The following is a 17273-nucleotide window of genomic DNA, read 5'->3' on the forward strand; positions in this document are numbered from 1 at the left end:
TCTCGAAGATGAATTTATTACATTTTTTTTACGGAATTACAAAACGCGAGTACACGAATACAAAGTAAAAAGTGCTTAGACTAACGAACACGTGTGTAATACCCAAAGGCCACAGCCCAAAGCGTTTATCACCTCAACGGAAATGCAGATTAGGTAGGTTGCTATTGTGCCAAATTTGTTCGATCTTCAGTCAATTCTCTTTGCGTTGGAGCCTGAGCGCGAATGCCTGCAGCGAGAGGAGCACCTTCCTGAGCCGGTCCTTGGCTTGGGCGTCGATGAGGTTCCCCTTGTCGTCGAACTTGGGCGGGTCCTCGTACGCCCTGATGTGGAGCTCCGGCTTGTTGATGAAGTGCAGGTCCAGGTATATCCCGATCTCGCGCAAGTGGAGCGACGCCCTGCCCCCGCCGAAGTCGCCCCCCGCGCAGATGATCGCCGCTGCCTTGTCAGCCCAGCATTTGTGTGTGCCCCTCGATGCCCAGTCCAGCGCGTTCTTGAGCGAGCCGTTGACGGAGTAGTTGTACTCGGGCGAGGCGAAGAGGAAGCAGTCCGCGGCGCTGACCCTGTCGCGGAACGCCTCCACGGCCGGCGGGAAACCGTCGCCACCGTCGGTCTCGAGGTCCGGGTTGGCCATGGGCAGGCCGGAGATGTCGACGTGGTCGATGCGCAGCCCTGGAATGCACTCCTCGCACAGCTCCTCGGCTGCACCACACATGCAAGGCACAGTCAGCACTGCACATAATCCCCACACATCAGGTACGAGCACATGGCTACTATGAACGTTTTGTATGGCAAGTTTAGTTATGCAAGGATGGTAATTTTACTTCGCAAACATGGCATTTTCATATTTCAGTTTGTTTTTTTGACAGAAACTTGCCGTGTGTTACTACAATTCATCGAAAAATGTAATGGCCGGAGTGCCACGTACATGATGTGTGACACTTACCGTCTAGAAAATTAAATAGGGAAAAGTCTAAAATAAACCTTGAATTCATGCTCTTAGTTTGAATTGAACCCTAACCTTCAAATCCCTGGAACCGACACTCTGTACTCTCTAATCCCGGTCTATCCTGGCAGATTTCTGCTAAATGTTCCTTTGGTGCACTGGAAAAAGGGCAATCCTGATCTAGTAAAACATACTAGTCTCAACAAATATAGGGGCACACTGGAAAATGCATTGTGCCGCTACTTGTAGCACGTACCCAAAAAAAAAAGTTCCCCATGTATCACCCTTTTTTATACCAAATTCATTTTTTTATATATTATGGTGGAAGTATCAGCTTGACATGGCTAAACTGAGCATTTGTTTGCAAGGACTGAACTAACCTAAACTTTCTATTTACTACAAAAAGTAACTTCAGTTGTATCATATATATGAGGTTCACTTACCTGAATACAAGAAATACAAGGAAACAGCTAATAATGACAGAAACAACCGAACCAATCAGGATCTGATATATGCTCTGTGCTAGCACGTTAGCTTCATATTTGAGTGAGATAGAAAGAAGGAAAATGGAGAAGATGAATCTGACATGTGTTTCCGCAAAAAAAAAAAAAGAAAAAAAGAATCTGACATGTGGACTAGTGTAGTCCGTGAGATTGTGTAATCCCTACCGGAGACATCCTTTCTCCCGGTGCACCAAACAAGTATTTTGTAGAAATCAACCGGGATAGACCGGGATCAACGAGTATAGGGTGACAATTTCAGGATTTCAAGGCTAGGGTTCAATTCAGACTTACGAGTACGAACTCAAGATTTATTTTAGACTTTTCTCAATTGAATATGTTCAAACATACCGGCGCGGATGAGGCCGTGATGCCACGAGTTGTTGCGGAGGGAGCCGCTGAGAGCGGCCACGCGGAGTGTGGGCTTCGCCGAGGCCGCAACGGCTTCCATTTTCCCCTTGTTTCGAGCTTGATTTCTGTGATGACCTGAGAGTGAGTGGCTGCTTGGGTCACTGGTGTGGAGCTCGATCAGGTGAGTGCGGTCCATTGGCGGAGGAGACGGCTGCCTTAAATAGATGACCAAAAATCAATCTCAGCCAGGTCATCGTGAACGTCGGATTCGTTGACGTGAAGCTCGATCAGGTCTGAATTCGTGACATGTACCGGTCAGTAGTGGAAAAGCATAGATCGTCATCGATGGCATCATATTTCTTATAGTTGCCTAATCTAGGAACAATATTATTGAATACTACTCATGGATGCACGTGGGCATATGGCCAACGACCACTCCACTTCGAGGGAGACAGCCAGCAGCCGGCACCTTTGTATTCAGACCTCATCGATGGCGTCACTCGCCTCGCCGTTTCGCGGGTACGGGCAACTCCAACGCATGACCTCATTCGGTTTATGTTTGTCTGTTTGGGCTTAAATGGACAGGCGGCATGACTCAATGTGCGATCGCATTCGTATTCTTTGATCGTCTTGCGTTTGGCCCGTCCAATTTTTACTCGGTTTGTGTTCACACGGACGTCGAATGGATAGACACGTGTTTGCTCCTTGTCTGTCTCAGGGACCCGTGATGGTCGTTCACCTACCTTCGCCGCCCAAAATAACCTAGCACGTGCGGCGGGGCTCAGCTGTCAGCCACACAGCTGTTAGGCCGTCGTCCTTAATGTGGAAGCCGTGGACCAACCAGTGTACAACTTTCACTTCCGAGCCACGCGGCCTCCTTCACCCCCGACACGAGGGAACAAACCCTAGCGGCCGCCGACGCATCTCTCTCATCCACCTCCTTGCCGGCGTCATGGGCTGGCATTGGATCAACAAGGGGAAGCACAACAATGAGGCCGGCTCCTCCTCCGGTCGCAGCCGCTCCACCAGGTCCGCGCCGCCCACAATACCTGCTTCACCCTTGTTTGCCATCGCGCTGCCGGCGGCCCCGTGGCGCAATAGGTCGCATGTCTCCACCGACATCTGTCGGTGCCACTGGGAGATGGTGCCACCACTCCTGTGGGGGGATGCCCACCTCCCCAACAATTGGCATCTCTATGCGGATCGTGTGCCTGTCCCACCAATACCGGTGAGCGGTCGCGCCCGCCGCGAGGATGTCAACCGACGTTGTGCCCGCCTACCACCAGATCTGCTCTACGACCACAGGTATGTCATTGATTCGCCAATGTAGGATACGTGGCTCCGCGACGAGCACGACCTGTGGCGGCAATCCTTTTTTGTCGCTTGTCCTTCGAGCCCTCGCTGCCCGCGTCCTACTTGTGTTGAGAGCCGGCCCCAAACATGCGGGCGTAGGCGTGTGCACGGCCTCACGCCGACGCCATCTCCGTTCATGTCCCCGCCGCCGCCACCTCCCATGATCGAGGAGGAGGCCGAGCTCGTGAGGCGGGTCATGGAAGACTCCATGAACACCCGCGACGAGCGCCAATGGGAGGGCTTTAAAACCCAATTGGCCCTCTATGCAGCCAGCGACGTCACCATCCCGGAGCTGGCATGGCCGTCAAGGAGGAGGTGGTGGAGGAGCCGCCATTGCCGCACGAAACCCGCGCCTAGTGGGCCAGCGGTGGAGCTGGTCGTCCACAGCGCCGGAGATGGCCGACGTGGTGGGTGTCGGGCCATGGTCATCCACGCCGTCGCGGTGAACAGAGCAGGAGCTGCAGCCACGGGAGGAAGTGGTGCAGGCGCCTTTGGTCTGGCAGGGGCCGCCATCCCACCTTTGGCAGCCACCTCCATACGTTGACCACACCAGCGACGACGACGAGTAGGACAACGACTACTGAAGATGACGACGGCCTCACCGGCGACGGGCCTTATCTAGTCTCTTAAGTTTTAATTTAATTAAGAACTGTGTTGAACTTGGCTACTATGGACGCGTGGACTTTTTAATGTTTATATTAATGTTTTTATATTATTTGCAACATCTATTTGGGTTTTTTGAGGCAAAATTTAAGCCCAAATATACAGACAATTTGGGATGCGGCGGGTCGGTTGGGCACACCGACCGCCGCACGATCACAAAAGCGGACCTATCTGTTTTTCTACCCTGAAATTCAGATAAAACGGACATGTGTTTGGGGACATGTGTTTGGGGTCCTACTTCCAAATGGGATAAGAGAATTTTTATTAGTCTCTTTCTTTCTCTCGATTGCATTGGAGTTGCCCTAAGACCGGTCTTGTGCAGATCAAGGTCTTCTCGTTTGTGTGTGTGAAATAGGCCCAGTCATTCTTCTTTGGACGAGACTAAGAAAAACAGTGCCTGACGCCGACAACGAGGCGAAAGGGGCCGGCTCGGTGGCTGCGTTCCCACTGTTTTCCTTCGATGTGATCCTACAGGGTTTCTCTTTTCAGTTTTGGTTTACTTCGCTTTTCTGTTTTATAGTGTCTCTTTTTTATATTTAAATTTTTTTAATCGAATTTTTATTCTGGGTTTAGTTATTTTTTTATTTTTCTGATTTCTGTATGGTTTGGTATATCTCCTGGTTTCTGTTCCTATTTTCTCCTTTTGCACTATTTAATTTTTTATTTTCTTTATACAATATTTTTTAAACAGATGGTAAACAGTTTTTAACATATTTTAAAAAGTATATGATGAATGTCTTTAATACACGGCGAAAATACCCACTAAAAAAATTAAACACAAACAAAACATTTTTCTAAACACGAGGTGGCCATTTTAAATATTTTTAATTATTATAATCATATTTTTAAATATTTAACTACGTAAAAAACACTGGAAACCCGGCTAAAAAAATAAAGATAGAAAACCTTTCATTGGACAATACATTGCCAGAGACGGCCGCCTACTACGCTCCAACTTGTGTGAAGTCTCGGCTATCGTCAAATACAAGGAATTATGAAAAGAAATCCATAAACCAATTTTTTACAGTCCGGTGTCGATCATGGGATTTTTTAGTGACTATACATGACTAAGGCGCAACTTGTTCCAAAACTGATGTAGGTCCAGAACGGCAAAGTACAAACGGCTGCTCTACCTAGCTGGATCCCCCACCCATTGGACCATCGCCCAACTTGCCACTGACAAGGCCAAGAAGGGGAGGGGAGGAGGCCGGAGAGGCTGCGGGAAAAGGAAATTCCTATTTGCTGCTCCTTGCGGCAAGTTAAAATATTGTTCTTCTTTTTTCAAAATGTTAATAAATTTCAAAAAAATCTGGTGTTTCTCCTAAATTTTAAATACTTTACACAAATGTTCTTGTTTTAAAATTTTGTTCCCAAATTTAAATAATGTTCGTGAATTACAAAAATTGTTCAAACATTCAAAATATGTACCTATTTTATTTTTTGTTCACAAATTGAAAAAATGTTCGTGACTTTCAAAAATTGCTCACATATTTGAAAAACTATACAACTTTTCCAACTTTTTCTTGGTGTTTAAAAAATTGTTCAGATGTTCAATACATGTTCATGTTTTTTCAATTTTATTCATAATTTTCACAGAAAATCGCAAGATTGAAAAAATGTTCGCTTTTTGCAATTTTTGTTCAGGTTTCAAAAAAATGTTGAAAAGGTGAAATTTCCCCCTTTTTTTCCAATTTTTTTTCACAAATTCAAAATATGTTCATGATTTTCCAAAAACAATGTGCAAATTTGAAAAAAAAAATCCCTTTTTAAAAAATTTGTTCAGGTTTCAGAAAATGTTGAGAAGGTTAAATTTTCTCCCTTTTTTTGAAATTCTGTTCACTAATTCAAAAACTGTTCGTGGTTTTCCAAAAACAAATGTTTAACTTTGAAAAAATATTCGGGGTTTCAAAAAAAATGCTCCTACTTTTCAATTTTTTTGCACAAATTCAAGAAATGTTCGTGATTTTATAAAATGGTAGAAATTTTCAAATTATTTTCCTTTTCCAAATTTTGGTCAGAGTTTCCAAAATTTGTTTACATATGCAGAAAATGTTCATTTTCAATTATCATTCAGATTTCCAAAAAATGTTCATGTTTTCGAAAAACTACCAAGTGTTCAAATTTATTCAGGAACTCCCCGTTTTGCTAAAACTTTTAAGATTATTTTTTTTGATTTTCCATAGAATTTTTCGAATAAATTTCAAAATTTTAAATGTTTTGGATTGAATAAATATTTACTTTCCTAAAAAAATTGTGTTTGAAATTCCCCAAAATGTTTAGATTTGTCGTCTCTTTTGTAGTTCTTTTAAACCACGTTGCATTTTCAAACAACAATTATCTTGTATTCCACTGGTTCTGTACCTATTCTTACTGCCAGGATGTGCGAAGTACAATTCCTGTCGCGCCAAACATTTTTAGGAATTTTATGCCATTCTCAATAGCTTGCGCCACATATTAATCAAGAAATATCAGCAGCTCATGTGGCTTGGGACACAAAGTCTGGAGTCACATGTCCGGAGTTCGAGTCCTCCATGTATTGCGCGATATTTTTCCTTATTTGTTTTGCGCGTTGGCGTGTTCGCTACCTGGGCCAGCCCGTTAGTTTGGCACTCTGCGCCAAACTCCGACATTCTACTGCAGAACGCTACAGATAGAAAGGTCCCGCGGGAAAAGGAACTCTCTAGGAGGAGGTGCGGAGAGCAGATGTTTATTTCAGCCAAATTATTCAAAGCACAGTGTGAAAGACTTAACCGTTCATTTATTTATTTTTTACGAGAAAACTTCCGATCTATTCCCATCTATTTATAATATCATCATTTATTTGACATGCAACTATTCTAAAATAACCACTTGCCTCTTAGCACACAAAGTACTTCACGAACTTCTACTGTATTGTCTCCTAGCGCGTTCATAAGACTGCTCACAGTGGGGAGTAACATATAGTAGTAACTTGCCGATGTTACTAGTATATGTTACTACCTCCATAGTGGGTAGTAACATATGAGTGGTATCATGAAAGAGTTTATTTATTAGGCTATAGACTCATGATGCCTTGAAATGTGTGATGTTACAGTAACTATCTAAGTTACCATAAACCCCTCTCTCTTCATTAATTAGCTGTCACATAAGCAATCTTGTATTGAAATGTGTGATGTTACTAGTTAAGTTACTTCCATTGTGGCTAGTCTAAACTTCATCAGGGGCGGAATTGGGCCTGGGGCAACTGGGGCTATAGCCACAGGCGTGGCCCAACTAGTAGTTATACATTCAGTTAATTTTTTTTCCATTTTTGTACGCATAAACGGCCCAGCCCCAGCCATGTAAACGCAGCCAAGGCATCAGCCCATATAATAGCGCAATATACGTAGCTTTCCAGCCATCGCTACCAGTTCGCAATTAGCCCACGATGCCATGATCGCTAGCCCAACCACACCGTTTCTTCTTCTCGCTCGTCTGATCAGGAAATAGATCTCGCTCAAGCGATCACGCTGCGCCGCCAATTCCCCTAGTGGCGATCGCTCGACTAGACAGACGAACGTCCAGACCTACGCCCAGTCGGCTGGCGCTCGGAGCCTTGGATCGGATCATCTCTCGCATCATCGGAGCTACCCCCTCTAAAGCTATGTTCTGCTCCATCTACACAATGGACTGGATATCTGACCGATTAGGTTTGTGATCTCTTGTACCCTCTACTCTTTTTCCCTAGTTCGTTTTTGATCAACCGAAATCAAGGAATTGGTAATGCTAAATTTTATTCCTTTGTTATTTGTTAACAGGAAAAAAATACCAATCAAAGATGAAGAAGACCCGGACAATTAAATCTGTTTTTCAAGCAACATTCAAACAGCCTGCATCAAACACATCAATGAATGACCAACCGAACGAGTAGGACTCGGAAAAAAATGCGAGGAAATGCAATGGTTTACTACCTTGTGCACTTTACGATAATATTTTTTTGTAATTCATATGAACAATTGACCTAGTACATGTCCATTATCTTGATTTTAATTACTCTATTTTATGCTTACAGTTTCCGGTCCTTCTAATATTGCTGGTGAAGAATGATGTCCTCAAATAAAGCAAGTCCTCACTAATATGGTACAAGGGTTTCTTCTCACAGTAAAAATGAGCTTATATTTCATTTTTTTGTTAACTATTTCTTTTGTCGGATTTCTTCTCAGAGTAAAAGTGAACTTATATTTCATTTGTAATGGTGATGTACTTCTAACATGCATTTGTACGCGGTATTTAACGTTATTTGTAGTCCCCCACATTTTTTTTATTTGTAGTCACTTTAGTTTTAGCCCTAGGCTTTGAGAAATCCTGGTTCCGCCTCTAAACTTCATGAACACAAAGTATTAACCTTCACGAACTTCTATTACACTGTCTCTTAGCGGTTCTCTTCGCACACAATATATTTTTAAAGGTAGTTGATCCATTGTATTTATCTCTTAGGTGTTGTATCTAAGGCGCTTTATGTGATGTGTTTGGACCTCATAATTGCATTTCCACGGTGTGGTCTTGTTGTACCATGAAGTAACATAATTAACCGCTTACACACACAATTAATTGTGTTGTCTAAGGCATTTTATGGTGATTGGTTTGGAGATCATAATTGCATTTCTACAATGTGGTCTCATTGTACCCATTGCATTTTTAAAGGCAGTTGACCCATTGTATTTATCTCTTTGGTGGTGTATTAGGTGGTGTATCTAAGGGGCTTTATGTGTTTGGTTTGGAGATCATAATTTCATTTCTACACTATGGTCTCATTGTACCACGAAGAAACACAATTAACAGTTTACACACACACATCACACACACACACACACACACACACACACACACAAGGATGAATATATGAACGTAGATTTAATGGTGTTCATACCAAAACTACTAATTAATATATTGTTGTAACAATGAAATGTTATTTTTGGCTATATGAATCAAATAGTGTGTTGTGTGGTTAAAACTTATTTTCCCACCCGAGGCTAAGATCCTGAAATTTGACGCAAGAATTTTTTCTTTTGTCAAACAAAGCAGGTTGAATAGGGTACAGTTGGTTTCCAAAAATATCTGTTTTAGATAAAAACAAATAAAAAATTATTTTGAAGCCTGAATACCGAGATTTTGTCCTTGTGCTTGACAATGGTTAAGAATTATTCTTTTCTGCCGCAAAAGACCTCTTTTGTAGGGGGATTCAATCCCGTGATCTCATTACTCTCACTCGAAAGGCCCACCACAACGACATCGTGACATTTTTGTAGATCCTAAATCTATGGTCTTTGTATATAGTTCAATGTTTAAAATTAAATTTATATGATTACTTTAACAATTCAATGTTTCTGCAGTGACAATGGAATTTCTAGTACTGAGCAAAACAATCATCTTGTAAAACAACATTTTGGCAACCGGATTTGGATGAAACCCTAAAATCGCTTAAAGTTGGTTACAACTTTCTGCCAGACGTTCATGCCCCCCCAAAACATGATAAAGTTTAACACGCCGGTCTCCCATGCTGACATTGACTCGAACCAAGCAAGCATGATCCTGGCCACTCCTTCTTTCTACCTGGATGGCACCTCAACTCCTAACGGCAAGGATGATCCAAGCTTAGCTTACCTTAATTAATTCTTAGTAGTTGCTGATGCTTGCTAGGATTCCAATCATATTTACACATTGACAATAAAACTGGCTTTTGATGCATGTTAGCATAGGTCTCCCCCACATATAAATCTGTAATGCACGGTTATAGATCTAGTATCATAGCCAATTCCCTAGGTTCAATTTCGCAACACCTACCACCGCTGCTCCACATCTGCTATCTTTTATTTATCGCGAGTTTACATTACAACATCTAACTTTTATTTTGTAGTACTTTGTTATCTTACAAACTATCCCTTTGATTCCCACAAAGTACTTTCAGTTTTGTAGTCTAGGTAAAGTAAACGTTCAGTGCACATAGGGTTGTGTCGTTGGCAGATAGAATGAGAGAATATGAATCCTACCTTTAGCTCCTTTTCGGTTTGACACTCCATACTTATCATCTCCACTTTGGAAAGACGACAATGCTCATTGCATTTGGGGATTACCAGGTCTTGCGGGGATCAATGTTCCCCAATGAGACATGTTTACTTCAATGCCCAAATGCAGTGAGTAGGAACATAACCTCTTTCGTCTACATTCCCTACTACATTTGGGGATTATCAGGTCTTGTGGAGATCAATGCCCAAATGGACATGTTTACTTCAAATACATAACAAAACCAATATAAAAAATGCACAACATAGACTCAATCAAATATCAAATCATCCTACCTCAAACCTCGCGCGCGTGAGAGAGAGAAATGTGTGAGGAGGGAAGACAGGAGCACAAAAAGAGAGGAGAGGGGAGGGAAATGAAAAGCCGGTTATGGGAGTGGTGGAAGAAGAGGGGGGGTGTGGAAAACTGAAGCACTGGTTGCACAGACTCCTCTGCTTCCCAATGTGATTGGTTTCTCCCCTTACCCTTTGCCTACCATGGACCCCTCCACTTACCAATTCCCTTCCCCCAAATTTGACCCCTCTGCTGACCATTGCCCCTCATTGTCTCAAAAATTGGGGGGGGGGGGATGCGTTTGAGATGCCTAACCTCTGCCCTTCTATGTGAGGTGGACACGAGACACATCGACACACCATGACGATGTTGCACAATGAGACGCGGCGATGCACCATGGCGACGACACGGGATCGCAAGCTAGATCATGACTACATGCCTGTTACGGAGAGGCTTGGCGGTGCCAGATCTGACATCCTATGGTGTGATCTTATGGGTTGAGGAAAGGGGAAGAGATGAGTACATTGGTGTTGGAAGCCTGTGGGCGGTTCTAACTATGAAACCTCATCGAATACTTCCCAACTATAGGTGGCTTCAAACCTTTAACTGCCTCCAAGAATTACTGCATGCAGTTCCAAATTTCCATCCGACTCGACACCAAAATAACCGCCGCTGCTGGATTATTATATACGGCTTTTTCTACTAGTGTGGGGAGGCATGGTCCGACTGATAGTGAGCCCGACAGACTGTCCCGAATCCCCTATTCCTCCCCTCGATTTGGGGACAGGGTCGGTAATTTTAGACGTTTAGTCCCGTCCATGGACAAAAGAGGAATAATGTTGGAGGCATAAAAGTGTCTAGACCTGACATGTACTCCCTGACATGCCCTGAAGTCAGATCTTGGCCTTGTTTTGTATGTGGTGTGCTAATGATTGTATAATTTTCTGTGTAAGGATAACCAAACAAACAAAACGTTTGTTAAAAATAAGAATTAGACTGAATGATGTTAAACAAACAAGATTTGTAATCTACATTGATGCCTAATTTTGTTACCTTTTTTGAGCCAAAGAGGGACCTACCTTCCAATTTGATATAAAGAAATCATATGCCTAATCAAGTTACTAATTGGGACTTAATGGCTTGTGCGTTGTAAGTTGTAACTTGTATATTTATTCTCGTTTCATTTCTGTTTTTGTTCTTTTCCCTCATAATGACTCATGTTTTCCATCCTTAATGAAACCAAGAAAAATTCCTTTTGTAAAGAGCAACCAAACTATCTTAATAAAACAAATCACCAAGATTTTTGAATTTGTTTGCACCAAATGAGCTTATTCATCATGGTATGGCTACCATGATACACATAAGGGGGCTTTTTCGGAAAGGAGGTGGGCCTTTGATTCAAGGAATTTGATTAGATTTGTACACGAGATGTATTTCAATGTTTTTTCTATATAGGTAGTCTGATTTGTCGGACTTCGATACTTAATATTTTTGCTTCAAACTCTTTTAAACTATATTATCAGGAAATTTTCATGAATTCAAATATCCCGTAACAATTTATTTGTGATTTTCGATGATATCAAACACTCTGTGATATAAAGAAGTGTAGTTTTAAATCTTGAAGAATTGAAAATAACATGTCACTCAGATCATGTATCTATTTTTGCTCATGTATTTTTACTCCGGCTCATTTGAAGCGAGTGCTCCTAAATCCGAAGACCCGCCCATAGTATAGAGAGAGGGAGTAGAATCTTGCGAATAAAAGAACCCCTAAATCCAAAGACCGCCCATAGTATACGGAGAGCGAGTATAATCTTGCGAATGAAAGGACCCCTAAATCCGAAGAGGGGTATGTTTGGATTCTATATGAAGTGTACCTTGCAATTTTTTGGTTCTGACCCAAAAATTAGTCTTTGTTGGAATGGTTACTAAGTTTTTAATATGTCAAAGTACTTAAGCCAACTCTAGTTTATTTTCTTAGCAATGTTAACCAACTCATGAGCAATCAAAGCTTAACCAAAATTTAGACTAGCCAAACCAAGCAAGTTTGACCATAAACCAAATGCACTCATAGTACTCCCTCCGTTTTTATTTACTCTGCATATTAGATTTGACTGAAGTCAAACTTCGTAAATTTTGATCAAGTTTATAGAAAACAATATAAAAATTTACCATAACAAATCTATATGATGTGAAAGTACATTCAACAACGAATCTAAAGAAATTGATTTGTTATTGTATATGTAAATATTTTGTTTATAAATTTTGTCAAAATTTACAAAGCTTGACTTTGACCAAAACTAAGGCCAACTCCACCGCGCGACCCCAAACGGACGTCCGGATTGGCCGGATTTTATCCCTTTGGGGCGCCGATGGGTTCGCCTGTGTCCGGCTTTGTCAGATGGGTCGTGCGTGCACCCACCGCGCGGCCGCACCCCAAAATCTGTCCGGGGTGGACGTGAATAAAAAAATTATAAAAACTAGAATGAAATAACTAAAAAAGTAAATAAACGCGTTTAAAAAACATAAAACATATATAGGGTCGGCCACAAAACAACCTAGTTTCCACGGCCACTTAAAAGGCCTAGTTTCATAATTAACATATAAAAACAAAATTAAAAAAAGCCTCCCGCGCGCTCCTGCCGCGCCGGTCGGTGTCGTGGCCGTCGCCATCTTCACTGGCCGCCCGTGTCGTCGTCGTCGCTGACGAGGTCGACGTAGGCCGGCGGCGTCCACAGGTGGGCCGGCGGTGCGTGGTAGACGGGGGCGGGCTGGACGGCCGGAGGTGCCTGCACCACCTCCTTCCGTGGCGACGCGTCCCGCTCCGGTGATTGCGGCGGAGTGGGGCACCAGTTCACGCCCACGCCGGCGGCTATCTCCGGAGCAGTGGAGGACCAGCCCCACCCCTGGCCCAGCAGCTGCTGGAACGCGGTCGGCGGGTCCTCCTCCATCGCCTCCTCCATGACGGCCGCCATCTGCAGCTCCGGGAAGGCGACGTCCCCGGCGGCAGAGAGGGCCATGGTCTCCTCCAGGCCGTCCCACTGCCACTCGTCGTGCGTGTTCATGGAGTCGTCCATGACACGCTGCAGAAGACGGGCCTCCTCCTCCGCTGTCATGCGAGGAGGGGGGGTGGCGACGAAGACGGGGAAGGCGACGGCGTGGGCGTGACGCCGCGCACCCGCCTACACCCGCGCTCCTGGGGAGCAGGCGCTGCGCGCTCCTGTCGTGGCCGCCGCGGCCCTGTCAAGGTGCCGGCGAAGAACGACACGCGCCTGGTGTCATGCTCGTCACGAAACCAGGTGTCCCAGAGTCCGGAGTCGGGGGCGTACCTGGGATCGTAGAAGAGGTCGTCGGGGAGGAGGCGGCGGCGGCGCTCGATCTCCGTGTCGCGCGCACGGCCGCTCGTCGGGACTGGCGGGATCGGGACCCGGTCGGCGGAGAGATGCCAGTTATTGGGGAGATGGACGTCGCTCCAGGGGAGCGGCGTCCTCGTCTCCCAATAATGGCGGCACACCGACGCGCGAATGTAATGCCGGTCGCGCTCGCCGGCGGACGTGGGCGCGATGGAGAAGGCTGGCGGCGCGGGGGCCCGGCGTGGTGGCGATGGCGACGCGGGCTCGCAGCGGCGTCCCGACGAGGAACCAACCTCGCGGTCGTGCTTGCCTTTGCGGCCCATGGCTGCGGGCGGCCGGCCGGCGAGGTGTTGGTTAGGGTTTGGGACTGGGGCTGTCGTGTTTTGAGGAGGCCGCGGGATGGCGTGGGGCAGTGTGGACGACGACCCGTCCACGCTTCCCACTTAAAGAAGGACGACGACCGTTTCGACGTCGGATGACAGGTGGGGCCGCCCGCTCGTGTGCATTGATGTGGGCGGGTGGGAGGTAGGTGACCGTCTGCCACGCAGCTCCGACGCGGACGAGGGGCGCGTTCGTTTGGTGTCCGTCGCGACCCAAACCCGACGCAAGTTTGCGCTTGAAATGGGTCGGCCCGGACACAAAATGAACAAGATGGGTGCGGGTCATCGTGCGCTGGGCCGCCTCCTTTGTCCGTTTTACCCCAAATAAACGGGGCGGACAAGATAGGATCGCGCGGTGAAGTTGGCCTAATACATGGACTAAATAAAAACGGAGAAAGTAGCAGCACACACTGAAAAGAAGTAGGCCGAGGTATATCACTGTGGTCCGGTGGCCGCCCTCCACGAGCTGGAGTAGCAGTACCTGCTGCAGTGGCCTCTGCGGAACCGGAGCACGCGAGAGGGATCGCCTGGAAATGGAGCAAACTAGCTCGAGCCACGAGGAAGGAAGACTGCCGCATGCATCAGCTGCCTTTTCAGGTCTGCACACTCTTCTCCAAGTTGCCTTTTGACCCCGGAGCTGGCAACGCAACGGGCGGAGATGACTGCTGGGTGCGAAGTGGACTGCGGCACGGCACGCAGGGAACAGGAGGCGGCCCCCATGGCCTCGGGTGGAAGCTGCCTGCCCTCGCCGCCTGCCTGGTTCCCGAGAAATCACCAGTCTGCTCCATTCACCAGGCCATGAGATTCGCCGCGATTTTCATGGGACGCCGCGAGCGGCCGGCAAGCATATGCTAATTTACAAAATGGTCGAGCCCCCAAGTTTCACGACGGCAACAAAGGCCTCTGTTTGGATCCCTAAATTAGAGTTAGTTTTAGTTAGTTGAGGTTCAAATAACCCAAAAGTAACCAAATATGATGGGTTAGTTTGGATTAGTTGGATCTAATCCATCCCAAAAAACTAACCCACACTAGAGGAGCTTATTTGGATTAGTTCTTTTAGGTCCACTAAAAAAAATAGTAAAAAAACTTATCTCTTCCATCCAAACATAGTCCAAAGTAGTCAAATGATTGAGAAAGAATATTTATTGCCAATCTAACTCTATCATCCAAACAGCTCTTTGGTTAGAGTTAGTTTAGGATTAGTTTAGGGTTAGAATCTAACTCTAACCTCTAACTGAGTTAGAGTAACCAAACAGGGCCAAAGTCAGCGGCCGGCACACTAGCCAGCTTTCAAAATAAATAAATTTTTATGCATCGGTAAGTCAGCGACCGACACACTAGTCAGCCTTAAAAAAGAAAATGCATTGTCCACGGCCGAGGCCTCCATAGCTTAGACCGTCTTGGTTAAACATCTCCTTTTGTCAGTTCAGAGCAACTCCAACAGGCCGACCCAAACAGACGGCGTTTTTGTCCGCTTTTTGTCCGTTTGGGTCGGCCGACCGCCCTCTTTTAGTTTTGAGTCGGCAGTGCGCCCAACGGGCCGACCCATTCTCATGACCGCGCGTGTTTAACATCGTGACGTCGCCCTGGTTTTGGCGCTCCAGCGCGCGGGGGAAAGCGGCCTAGCGCGCGCTGGTTTTAGCGCTCCAGTGCGCGGGAAATGTTCGCGTGCGCGCCGCGGCCGGCGCTCGCTATAAAGAAGGCGCTCCATCCACACTCTGTCGGCCGCCCACTCTCCCCGCCTCTGCGCCACCATGTCGATCCGCCGCCTGGGCGCTTCGGATTTTCGCAGAGTCCGCGAGCGCCGCTCCGGTGCCTTCTCCGCCGATATCTGGTTTTGCGAGAAACGTCTCGTCCTCGGCACCTTCGACACCGCAGAGGAGGCGGCCCGCGTGCACGACGCGGCGGCGTGGCGCCTCCTGAGGCCTCGTCGGGATATGAATTTTCCCAACGTGTCGAGCCAGCGGGCGCAGGATCTGACGCCTCTCCCGGGGCTTTTCACCGACGAGGATCGTCGTGTCCACCGGAGGCGGCAGCGTCGCCTCGCCATCGCAGAGAAGGACGTGGAAGCCTTGGTGGTGTGGTGCGGAGGTTACCCGCAGGACATCGTCGACGAGCGCCAGTTCTAGAAGCAATTGAGATCGGAGAGGGACGCGAGAAGGAGGGAGCGAGCCGCCTATCGGGAGGACAAGCGTTCGCGGAAGCAGGCAGCTCAATTGAAGCTGAAGCTAAGAGAAACCTCGGGTTGGGACTTTGAAGACGAGCAGCTTGCTGACGCCTACCTTCAAACGTCGGAGGAGGACATTACCGAGTCGGAGTCAGAAAGCGACGAGTAGTGGTCTTTTTCTTTTATCTGTGTACGCTAGAACTATCTATGTATCCATTTTAATCTAAAAAAATGGTCGGCGCCGTCGGCGACGTAGCAGGCGGGCGAGTGTGTGAATTCAATGTGCCACCGACCAACGGGCCCGGTGAGGAAAAAAGGCGAGCACGCGTACGTCCGTCTTGTGTCCGCGCCGACGCAAATCAGGCTCAAAAATGGGCCACGAATGGGTCGGCAGGCGGACGAAAGCGGACGCGCGTCCGTTTGGGTCAGCGCGTTGGGCCGGCTTTTTTGTCCGCGCCGACCCAAACGGACGGCCGCAGACGAAATGGGTCTCCCCATTGGAGTTGCTCTCACGAACCAAGTATTTCTCTTCCAGGTCATGTTGGTCAGCTCGACACTCATGATTGCTAACGCCACATCTTTTGCCTTGGTGTCAGCATTGATGGCCTCAACCATGAGCTTCTTTGATTAGGCGACCTCCTCAATGTCGAGCTTCCTCCTCTTGGCGTCCTCTTTCATGTCAAGCCTTTTCATTTGGAGCTCCAAGTATATCTTTCTTTGCTTCTCCTCTCCTCTATCACTTCCTTTTGAGTCATTATGCCGCACAAGGTTGCTTGCAAGGCAATGGATGATGGATCACGCTTCTCGTCGAGCTTTGAGTTGGTCTTTCCCCTCGGTCTCTTGAGCAAATCTCCATTCTCGGCCACGACTGCCTTCACCAGTCATTATACCAAGTCACCAATGCCTAGGCCACTCACGTGACAGGCTTCGACGCTCTCAAGCGTGTCGCAATACTTGTTGCATTCTTATCGAATGAACCTCCATCTCTTTTGAATTGAGTTGCCTCGGGTGCTCGCAAACTTATAAGGCGCAAACTTCCTCTGCTCAAAAAGGGTTTTATGAACTCTCATCCTAAAGACAGATCCCTTTTGCTCGGCACCTTTCATGAGATCTTGGCCTATCTCCATCCAACTCTTGCAAATCAAAGTGTCCTCCTCTTTGTTGTATGATCCCGCGCGAATGCTTTGTTTCCTCTTTGTGTGTGTCGGCCCTTTGGGTGAGCTCATCGATAAAAAACGGCTCCTCCGC

At 46.4% G+C, this 17273-nt stretch overlaps 1 protein-coding gene and 1 long non-coding RNA gene across 2 annotated transcripts; one reads left to right on the forward strand and one right to left on the reverse strand.

The window, feature by feature from the left end:
- Positions 1-1894, reverse strand: LOC119273510 (probable NADPH:quinone oxidoreductase 1). Its single transcript, XM_037554653.1, has 2 exons — positions 1795-1894; positions 1-699 (listed from the first exon to the last, which is right to left on the reverse strand). The coding sequence occupies exons 1-2, from the start codon at positions 1892-1894 to the stop codon at positions 191-193; spliced, it is 609 nt and encodes a 202-aa protein (XP_037410550.1). The 3' UTR covers positions 1-190.
- A 5361-nt stretch (positions 1895-7255) lies between these two features.
- LOC119273512 lies at positions 7256-8092 on the forward strand. The gene is made up of 3 exons (XR_005134879.1): positions 7256-7478; positions 7587-7730; positions 7841-8092. It is a non-coding gene; the product is annotated as an uncharacterized LOC119273512 (long non-coding RNA).
- Positions 8093-17273: the final 9181 nt, after the last annotated feature.

This window comes from Triticum dicoccoides, chromosome 3A, assembly GCF_002162155.2.
Source record: "Triticum dicoccoides isolate Atlit2015 ecotype Zavitan chromosome 3A, WEW_v2.0, whole genome shotgun sequence".
Classification (NCBI taxonomy): Eukaryota; Viridiplantae; Streptophyta; class Magnoliopsida; order Poales; family Poaceae; genus Triticum; species Triticum dicoccoides.